This window comes from Herpailurus yagouaroundi, unplaced genomic scaffold (genome assembly GCF_014898765.1).
Source record: "Herpailurus yagouaroundi ecotype Mexico unplaced genomic scaffold, PumYag 141, whole genome shotgun sequence".
In the NCBI taxonomy this organism is placed as follows: Eukaryota; Metazoa; Chordata; class Mammalia; order Carnivora; family Felidae; genus Herpailurus; species Herpailurus yagouaroundi.
The window spans coordinates 1,333,104-1,343,469 of NW_024412396.1; the positions used below are offsets into that span (position 1 = coordinate 1,333,104).

General features: G+C 42.0%; 1 protein-coding gene and 2 non-coding genes across 9 annotated transcripts in view; all 3 read right to left on the reverse strand.

The window, feature by feature from the left end:
- Positions 1-10,366, reverse strand: part of CHD8 (chromodomain helicase DNA binding protein 8) — a 62,057-nt gene that overhangs the window by 4,195 nt on the left and 47,496 nt on the right. For 6 of the 7 annotated variants that reach the window (XM_040476576.1, XM_040476577.1, XM_040476578.1 and 3 more), the window contains 17 exons: positions 9,868-10,035; positions 9,491-9,670; positions 9,239-9,349; positions 8,707-8,903; positions 8,307-8,506; positions 8,046-8,226; positions 7,866-7,955; positions 7,493-7,596; positions 5,978-6,107; positions 4,800-4,875; positions 4,277-4,331; positions 3,901-4,108; positions 2,765-2,973; positions 1,954-2,673; positions 1,567-1,718; positions 982-1,284; positions 58-171 (listed from right to left, as the gene is read on the reverse strand). In XM_040476576.1, coding sequence (XP_040332510.1) covers positions 58-171; positions 982-1,284; positions 1,567-1,718; positions 1,954-2,673; positions 2,765-2,973; positions 3,901-4,108; positions 4,277-4,331; positions 4,800-4,875; positions 5,978-6,107; positions 7,493-7,596; positions 7,866-7,955; positions 8,046-8,226; positions 8,307-8,506; positions 8,707-8,903; positions 9,239-9,349; positions 9,491-9,670; positions 9,868-10,035 — 3,198 coding nt within the window. The remainder of the gene's footprint in view (positions 1-57; positions 172-981; positions 1,285-1,566; positions 1,719-1,953; positions 2,674-2,764; positions 2,974-3,900; positions 4,109-4,276; positions 4,332-4,799; positions 4,876-5,977; positions 6,108-7,492; positions 7,597-7,865; positions 7,956-8,045; positions 8,227-8,306; positions 8,507-8,706; positions 8,904-9,238; positions 9,350-9,490; positions 9,671-9,867; positions 10,036-10,366) is intronic. The other variant, XM_040476575.1, reaches the window with a different exon arrangement.
- On the reverse strand, positions 372-457 carry LOC121032517 (small nucleolar RNA U6-53/MBII-28). Its single transcript, XR_005791339.1, has one exon. It is a non-coding gene; the product is annotated as a small nucleolar RNA U6-53/MBII-28 (small nucleolar RNA).
- Positions 5,417-5,526, reverse strand: LOC121032516 (small nucleolar RNA U6-53/MBII-28). Its single transcript, XR_005791338.1, has one exon. It is a non-coding gene; the product is annotated as a small nucleolar RNA U6-53/MBII-28 (small nucleolar RNA).

Below are 10,366 nucleotides of genomic sequence, written 5' to 3' on the forward strand. Positions count from 1 at the left end.
GTAGGAATAAAAAAAAAAAATCTAATCATCACATTAAAGACTTTTTCTATCACTCACCTCGACTAGCTTCTTTCTGTTTCCCTTCTTCTTATGAAACAGAGGATGTCCATCTCCCATTACTCCATTAGCCATCAACTTGTGCTTCTGGAATGTTAACTTCAATCCTTCCTCCTAAGAAGACAACCCATCCACCCAAAATGTCATATGGCACATGTTTTTAAAGTAAACATTAAGCTTTGCGGATCTTGGGGTAAGGGTCATCCTCTGGCTCAAGGATGAGAAAGAAGGCCATCTGACTAAAAGGTAGAAATCAGAAATAGGATAAAACCTATATACTTTTCCCTTAGACAGATTTTGTTTCTTGACCTAGTGCCCCTCAGAAAAGAAGTAAGAGAAGAATTTCAACAACACCCCCTACCTGGTGTCTCAATATTAGCATGGCAAATCATCACAGGAGCAAAATCCTGATAATTCCTAACACATACTTTAAGAAATTTTTCTTGTTGAGTACTTAATGAGCAACTAATAGGGTTTCAATAGGGAAGAGGATCAAGAAATTAAACTTCCCATTTGTAAAATAAGTAACACTGATTTAATTTCAGTAGGAATGACTTCTTATTTTTGACTTAATAAGGCCCATAAATACTTCCATGTCATTTTAACAGCTTTCCTACAACTTGAATTCAATTTTTAAAAACTAGGTTTCTAGGATCTAGAAACAAGCCTCCCAAGAGAACCTTGTATCAATTAAATTTCTTTCAAAAATATTGTTTCTTTTAATCTAGTCCCCAGGAGATAGAAGTCAAGATCCCTTCCTTTACTGCAATGACTTCTCCTCAATGGAGCTGTGTGAGCTCTAATTTTTATACCCTCTAATTTTTAAAGTTAGCTAACCAAATGAGTTTAGTATCATGTTAGTGAAGTAGTTAGTAAAACTACAGCCTCATTCCCCACTTCCCAGTGCCTAAATGCTAAGCTTACATCTTTGATCTGAACCGTAAACTCCTTTTCATCCATGCCTCTGCGAAGTTTTGTGAACTGAGCTGCTGCTGTGGTGACTGCAGACACTTCCTCCTCTGCCATGGAAGCCGCGCTGCTGCTTCGTGGTGTGGGGACTGGAGAGTCACCATATTCTCCTGGAGTCAAGGAGGGACTATCTAGCAAGTGGTTGCCTGGCCCCAAAATTCCTCCTGTTACCATTTCCTGGCTCCGGCGGCTAGAAGGCCACTTCCCTGAGAGTACAGCCTGGCAGACGAGGTCAATACGGTTTATAAGGACACGATCCTGAATGGGGGGAAAAGAAATCAATACTGGTTTTAGGGCCGGAGAACCAGCTATGTGATTCTGTGACAAACAATACTGCCACCATTGTCAGAATGGGTAAAAATCACAAGGTAGGAGGAGGGAGGTAATAGTATCAGATCCCTAAGTCAACTGGGAAGAGTTTCATGAAAAAAACCGCGTAGCGCAAAATACAATTGAAGAAAACGAGAACCATCTGTTCCTTGTTCCCTGCTTCTGTTACATTGTATTTCCACACTATGTGTTCAGGAATGACGCTATTACCTTGGGCCACTCAGAGGCTCTTTGTCTTTCTTGTAGCAGCAGAAGCTCAGGGGTCATTTGTTCTCCATCTTCATTTGGGAATCCATCTTGGGACATAGTGAGGGACAGGAGACTCTCTTCATCATAGAGCTTTGAGCGGGACTGGTCAACAGCTAGAGACCATACAGAATGTGAGCAGAGATGGAAGAATGAAGTTATATAGAAATGGAATTATATGGGCTTTAAATAAAAGCCCAGAGAGTAACAGATCTCTTTTGGTATTCTATCAAATCAAAATCCAAATCTCTCCCAGAGGATGCATGTAGAAAAGAAGGGGAAGAGTGAGGTGAGTGGGGTGGAGAGGTGGGAAATGGGGAAAAGGGCCAACAGCCTGTCACATGCACTCACTTAGCTTTTCTTCCTTCTCGTCCTCACTCTCATCAGTGCTGGAGCTGGAGCTGGATGAGGATGAGGAAGAAGAGGATGATGGTGACAGCTTGCTCAAGTCCAGCTCAGAGTCTGAATCATCCTCATCCTCCAGTTTGACTGGTGGAACATTCCGGGAAACCAGAGGGGTAGTATCAGAGGGGGCTACTCGCATCTCATAGTCTTGTGGGGTTGGTCGGCTCCTGGCCACCACCTCATGCTCTAGCTTTAAAGTCAGACTCTCCAGACTGGGGACCTGGGCGGCTGTCTCCTCGGGTGGTTTTTCAACAGGAGCATCTGGGCGCAGGGGCAGTGGTGAGGCAGTGCGCGAGGTATACTGCTGGTGGAGCAGTGGAGTAGAGCAGCGTGACAGGGGTGGAGCTGGTGCTCCTGCCTGATGGTTCTGCATATAATTCATACGGGCAGCCAGAAAAGAAAAGTCTGGGTCCTGCATGATGTTGCAGTCTGTTTGGCTCACCCCATGTCGGGCTGCCCCTCGCAGAAGCTCCCCATCATGCCGAACAGGCTCCCACCATTTGGGCAATTCAGGACCTGGGGGCTGACATAATGCCAGCCGATCTTCCAGAAGGGGATGGCATAAAACTTGTTCCCGTAAGCGCCGAAGCAACTCAATACGGTAAAGAGTCCGTGAGGCCCTCTCCTCCGTGATGGGCTCAATGAACAGATTAGGGTCCGGGGGCTCTGCAAGAGATAGGGGCAGACGGAGAAATGAAGCGACTTGGCTCTGTTGCCCTCCATCCCCACTCACCCAAGACTCTCTAGTCTTGCTTACCATCTCCAGCTGCTGGGGGAAGGCGACACACTTGGCGACACATGGCCACAAAGCCATGGAAGTACTTGGTAAGGCTTTCGTCTGTTTTTTTGTCCAGACGGGCAAAAGTACGGAAGCGATCCCAATGGAACTGCATGGTATCGGGGTCATATTCCACACCAAAGGTAGACACCACCCGATAGAAATCAGTTTGTTCACGCCTTGTCCATCTAAAGGGAAGAGGAATCAGGCAATTGTGATCAGAAAAACACAGAGAAGGGGTGCCTGGGTGGCTCAGTAAGTTAAGCATCCAACTCTTGATTTCGGCTCAGGTCATGATCTCGCACTTTGTGAGTTCGAGCCCCACAATGGGCTCTGCACTGACAGTGTGGGAGCCTGCTTGGGATTCTCTCTCTCTCTCTCTCTCTCTCTCTCTCTCTCTGTCTCTCTCTCTCCAGCCCCCCCCCCCCCGCCCACCACCACCGCTCTCATTCTCTCTCTCAAAATAAATAAAACTTAAAAAAAAAAACAAAACACAGGGAAACTGGTTATTTCTTAATGTGGCTTAGAATATCTGAATAAACAAAAATTGAAAGTAGGGACAAAAAAAAAAAAAGGAGGGGGCCCAGAAGACAGCAGAAGAGGGAGTTAAGAGGTACTCTATAACATGTAAGAATTTAAGAATAGCAAACTAAGGGAAAAAATGATGTGGGCAAATAAATGAGAACGGTCACATAAAAGACCTCCTTAGGAGTTGTGGTTAGGCACACAACCAAAGTTTCTGGCATAGAGGAATAAAAGTTAAAGGCAAAAATAAGTGGTCCCTCTAGGGAATTCCAAATAAATCCTTCCTAAGATGTTTTTCAATAAGACCCATAGCTGGGGCGCCTGGGTGGCTCAGTCAGTTGAGCGTCTGACTTCAGCTCAGGTCACGATCTCACAGTTTGTGAGTTTGAGCCCCGCGTCAGGCTCTGTGCTGACAGCTCGGAGCCTGGAGCCTGCTTTGGATTCTGTGTCTCCCTCTCTCTCTTCCCCTCCCCCATTCATGCTCTGTCTCTCCCTGTCTCAAAAATAAATAAACATTAAAAAAAAAAATTCAGTAAGACCCATAGCTGAAGGCAAGCCTACAACTCAGCCCAAATTCCCAGCCACACTACCGTTGCTGTTTTTCCCGCCGCGCGATTTCTTTTAGCTTGAAGGCTGCCTCACAACGCCGTCGTCTCCGGTCCCCTCGTTCTGCAGCCTCTATCTTCATCTGTTCTCTCTTGTAGCTGCGCTGATAAGCTGTTACTAGGCGCCGAAGCCTAGCTGTCAGAGCAGAGCCTGGAGGCCAGAATAGATGGCCTGGCTGCTGGGTCACCTGGGCTGTGGGAAGCAAAGAAGAATGAACAGGAAGTATAGGAAGGACAGTAGAGATAATCAAGCCACCCAAAAGCAAAGCTCTTAGAAATCCCAGGATAGGACAGAATTCAGTTAATAATTCCCCAACCCACCACCCCACACAAAATTGTACTAGTTGACCTAGAAGTTTACCTTCATCTCCATCAATCACTGAGATCTCCTCATCCATCATCATCAAGGGATCACCCTAAAGAAGGAGATCCACCCCACAGGATGGAGGGGGGGGGAGGGAAAGGGGGGGAAGTTGGCACTCTGAAATCACTTTCTTATGTGAGTCCTTCTATGGCACCAAAGGGATCAAGAAAAATTTCTAATGACCCCTCACAAAGAAATGGAAGCAACCAACTAAAGGGATAAGAAAGTAAAACCTGAAAAATCAGTTGTTGTTAATGGCTTAAAAATTAGGGACTCAGGAATTTTGCAGTCACGTAATATACTTCAATATCCAGCTTGGTCCCACCTCCTACACAAAGCCATCCCTGGTCTCCCCCAGTTGGTATCACAATCCTTTCCATTACTACTTTATATTCTCAAATGGTAGTTACTTTCCATTTTGTATTATAAATTCATCAATACACTTCAGGATCCAGGGAATGGGAGAATACTTAACTATTTAGTAATAGAGAAAAGCTAGACTCAAAGGAGAATTCCTCACCTCATCATCTTGGTCCTTTGGGGGACCCTGGAGTGGTTTGTATTCAGGATCTTCACAATCCTTATCAAAGTCAACCCTAAAATTATTCAAAAGCATGAAAAAAAAACAACAACACAAGATTGTATCTTCCTTCACTACGAGCAATTTAGGATGAAGACCTAGCCAAATGTATAATCTACCATGAAGCAGTCTTTTCTTTCATGCTTAAAGGAATGGCAGCCAGGTGCTAAGATCTGAGAAAGTTAGGTACAACACTGAACAGGACAAAGAACGGGGAGAAACTGACAAAGTGTCATTCTAAATTGCTCACATCTGAAACAAAACACTTTAACCAGCATATTTCCTTTCTCTTGATAGCCTTTTTTATTCTTTACCCATTCTTCCCATCCTTCCTATTTACTTTAATTATTACATTTGAATAGTCCATGTTTGCTTGTTTTACTTTGCTCTACTGAGTGGAAGGGTGACATAATACATGATTTGCAATGAATAACTGACCCAATTTCCTTTGAGTGTTCTGCACTAAAGAAACTAAGGTTGTGATCATCAGAGAAATCTCTCAATTGCAGAAGAGTACATGGAATGGGTATTCATGAACTAAGCCAACTACTGAACATGCCCCTCAGGTCTCCATGTGAGAAGTTTTGTTAAACTCACTGGCACCCAAACCAGGGCAACACTGCCCCACCTGGTGACTCAGTATTAGCATGGCAATTCATCATCGAGGCACGTATCCAGAATCTATGCCTATGCGTGTCAGCTACCACTGAGAGATGATAAACCAGGGGTAAAATCTCCTGAGGCGCTAACCACATAAGTGGCGTAGGAGAGTTGCATGGCTATTATCTTTCAAGAGAATCAGTTGTCCTGTCAGCTGTGGCTACACAGAAAAGTGTTGCAAGAAAACTGAACAGAACGTCAAATAAGCCGTTTAAGAGTAATGTTAATTTTCACCCTTAGTGGCATCTTATGGCAATGTGTGGTTTTAGCCTAATTTATGGAGTGCTTTCTGCTAATCCCACTCTTTGTTAAGAATTTATCATTAATGAGTATAACCATCATTAAGAATACTAATGGGTTCAGTCAAGGCTACAGTTATGTTGTCTCTTAGCATAAGCAACTAATAGGCTTCATGGGGTAGATTCAGAACTTTAAGACAATTAAACACCAGTGCTTACCCTTCTACTATGTCAGAGAAATTATCCAATACTCGATGTTCTGCTGCAATGGCTTTGTCATCTGGTCGACCAGCCTTTTCCAGGAAGCATAAGGCTGGATCTGCCCTCATAGTATTGTATTTCTCATAGCCTAGAAGAAAAAGGGTCTTAAGCTGAAGAAAATAAGAGATTAATTTTGCCTAAAGGGTGCTGAAATAGTTGAACTATCTGAGCTACTTTGCTCATAATAGAAAATACTAACTTGGACAGCTACTGGGTTATATTACTATATTTAATATTTCTATAGCAACTTAGAGTCACAAAGAGTTTTATCGCTAGTTATAAAAGATAAGAACTTAATCAGAATTTATAAAGAATGGTGAAAAGTTTACATCGCCATTTAACTGGCAGTTTTTCTATTATTATTCTTACTACATACATGGGGAAACTGAAAAAGTAAAATAATTTAGGGCTAGGTCACACATTTTTGAATGAAGGACAAGAAACACCTGTAAACAAACAGGCACTGAATGTCTGATGAACAGAGAATGAATGAATGAGTCCATGAATATATTTCAGGATGTTTGGACTCATCTAAACCTCTTTGTCTCACAAGTAAATCTATGATTAGAAAGTGTTCAGTTTTTCTGATCCCTTAAAACATCTCAAAAACATGTTGATTAAGTGCCATTACTTTTATGTTAAAGAAATAAACAGAAAAACATTTTCAATTTCTTATAGGTTTACTTATTTTGAGAGAGAGAGCAAGAGCACAGGAGTGGGTAAGGGGCGGAGGGAGGGAGGGAGGGAGAGAGAGAGGAGAGAATCCCAAGCAGGCTTTGCACTGTCATCACAGAGCCCAACGCAGGACTTGAACTCACGAACCATGAGATCATGATCTGAGCCGAAACCAAGGGCCTGATGCTTAACCTCTGGAGCCACCCAGGTGACCCCAGAATAGTTTAAAAAAAAAAAAAGAAAAAGTGATATTCTAATTCACTAAGTCACTGGGCTGGAAGTTAGCACTCACTGCTTTTAATACCTAGGATTTGTTATTAGGCAAGACTGAAAAGGGAGTACTCTTCCTTTTTGTACTCCATTTTGTTTCACTGTAGCTCATACCTTCATCAGAGTGACTGTTGAACATTTAGACAAATAGGATATTACATAAGTAGAACACTTTCATACAAATTAAACGTGTTTATTATTAGTAGGAGTGGGCATATATTACCTCCCCTGAACTGTGGAAGCTTAACTAAGATACCACAACATACAAATTGATAACACTGATTAGGGAACAGATGGGAGACTCCCTACCTTGGGATTTAACTATCCATCTGGTCTTTCTGAACATCTATTTATAGGAACGAAATGCTTTGCTCTGGATATTTAAGAACTAGTTTCTTATTCAAACTTAATTTTATTGAAAACCAATCAGATAACTCAGGTACTGGCCATAAGCATTTTACGCTACATGTTCTATCTGTGGACGTAAGTCTACAAAAGGAAATAAACAGACTAAAAAAAGGTACCTACCATGCTTAAAGACTCCAATGAGCAAGGACTTGTCAGCCTCACTGTCCCACCATGTTGTTGGAACCTCCAGCTGATCCACTACTGGGAACCATATGTCAATCTCACTAAAGGTAGAAGACAGCAGAGTCAACACAGCAATGCAGAGAATTAAATAACAATCCTTGGGAAGATTATTATAGGTATCTTCTTTTATCCATTAACTTAAATGCTCGCGGATCTGCCTATTTCCTTCCACTGATATCAAGCGTAAGATTAAAGAAGTGACATAGTTTCTTAATTATCAGTTATCCCAAAGACAGCACAGAATGAAATAAATAAACCAATCTTTTCTGGTATAAGGCAAGGCATAAAGAAAAATGTACCATAACTTTACCTGGCAATGGCACCCCCTAACACCTTCTCTGCCTGGTCTCCAATAACCTCCTGCCTTAGATAATAGAGCATCCGTACCCGCAATAGCACCCTACAAGTGAGGGAAGAAGAGCCGGGTCAGTAATAACACAGAAACTTTGGGGTGGAAAATGCTTTAGTCTTTGTTAATTTCCATCCTTACTTGTTACACTGATGTTTCAAATGCTTCTTATAACTCTCATCCTGGAACAGGGTATCAGGATTATATTTCCGGATCCAATCTGCCTTATGGATATCAAAAGTGCTTTGTGATTTTACTTTTTTCCCCTTGCGTCCACGTGGCACAGGGATAGACAGACCTGGGAAAGGGGAGACATTAAAGACTTGGATTGAGAAAAACCCTTGGACCTGAAAAGGATTAGGTGATCTATAAAAAGATAAACAGTAAAGAGTTGATAATTACCTGAATGATTCTGCAATTCTTTTGTCTTGCCATTTTCAGCAGGGCTAATCAAGTCCCAAATGAAGCCTTTAATATTTTCATCCCCACGATAATGTAGAAGACAGTAAACAAGGATGGCCCGGCAAATTGTCTCCACATCTCGTTCAGTCATACGTCGCTTGAAGCGTCCATGAGACAAGATATCTCGCCACCGTCCCCAACTAGAAAAACAGAAAATTGTGTTAATATTTTCCTGGGGACTTCCAAAAGATGGGAGAGAAAAAGATCTGGGGAAAACATCTTAACAGAAAAAAGTTTTTCCCATTATCCCCTCTTTGGTCAGAGCTTCCAATCTGAAAGGCAAAACGAGTGTCTAGCAGGATTAAAATCCACTACCTCTAATAGCAAGACGGGTTCTTACCCATATACCAAGAGGTGCTTTTCCACCCGAAAACAGTCAGTGCGCCCATAGGTATGATGACGGTCGTGTCGGCGAGAGCGTGGCCGTTCATCATCTTCACTTTCCAAATCAGAGAATTCCACTAGGTCATCATCTTTCAGGGTGCTGAAGTGCCGGGTCTGTTTTCGTACTCTAGGTGTGTCAATCACCAAGTTATTCTATACAGAGAACAGAAACAGAAGAGTAACTCTGTTCAAGATAGGATTGTGGGAAAGGAATTAAGACAATTATGGATTGAAATAGCCTAGGATATAACATCTGTAGATACTCAAAAAGAGATTTTTTTTTAGGACATGCAAAATAATCTATAGGGACTCAGGAAGCAAAAGTAAGTGGTAGATATCTAAGTAGTTTTCTGGGGCCTCATATGCAGAAAGTTTTTACAATGGCTCTTATATACAATACACCATCATAAACGAAGGCCAGCATCAAAGAATCGGAGCAGCTACAAAGGCTCCTGAAACACTGCTTCCGTAAAGAAAAGGAAGCTTACCTTGCTGTTCAGTAGATCCATGTCCAGGTCAGCCTTTTTGGCCCACTTTTGCCAAAAGTTGGGGTCATCCAGAGAAATATCAGTTCTATTTTCAGAAGCAACAAAGCTTGCCTAGTGAGGAAGAAACAAAGTTGACCACAACACTTTTTTGAGCAAGTGAAACCAGTAACTATATTTAAAAAATATATTTAAATTCCAGAAATTCCTGTCTCTACCTCTGCTTCTCTAGCATTTGGCACAGACAGAACAAACCTTGGCAAAGGTAGAACCCTTTCCTTCAGACTCAATGGTGATGGTTGTGGTTCGTCTTAACAAGATCTGGTCAATGTCTTCTTCACAAAACTTGGAGCCCTCATCATCTTCTTCCATTATGGCTGCATATGCTCCTTTTCTTAAGAGATCTTCAATCTCTTTCTTGGAGAACTGCTGGATCTGCAAAACCCAACAGTAAGATGAAAAAACTACTAAGAGCATTACCTAACCATATCATAATAATTTGGTTTATTACATTTTAAGAAATAAGAATTGAGAAATCAAACATGGTGGTCAGATTCCTGTACAAAAATAGCTTTGCCTCCCTCTATTGCTATGACCTGCTACAAATGTATCCACAGACTAAGAGGACTCACTCCAGTAATGTTGCCATCCCGACCACTCATGGACTGAAGCACAGCTTTATCCAATCCCAACTTAAGGCTAGCCTTATCAAACATCTCTCTCTCATAAGAATTACGAGTGATGAGACGGTACACCTTCACAGCTTTGCTCTGCCCAATTCGATGACATCGTGCCTGCGCCTGGTTAAAAAGAAATGGAAAGAAAGGGCAAAGATAACATAAAATTGGGGTGGGAAGAATTCAAAATACCAATTCACATCTATAATGCAGCCATTAGATCAACTCAAAACCAAAAGTCAATTTCAAGATGAAATGACTGCCCCACCAAACACAACAGGAGTCAGCAAGCTATAGTTTACCCAGCCACCTGTTTCTGTTAATAAAGTTTTACTGAAACGCAAACCCACCCATTCATTTCCATCTTGTCTATGGCTGCTTTTGTGCTACAAGAGCAGAGCTAAGTAGTTACAACAGAGACCGTATGATCTGCAAAGCCCAAAACATTTACTGA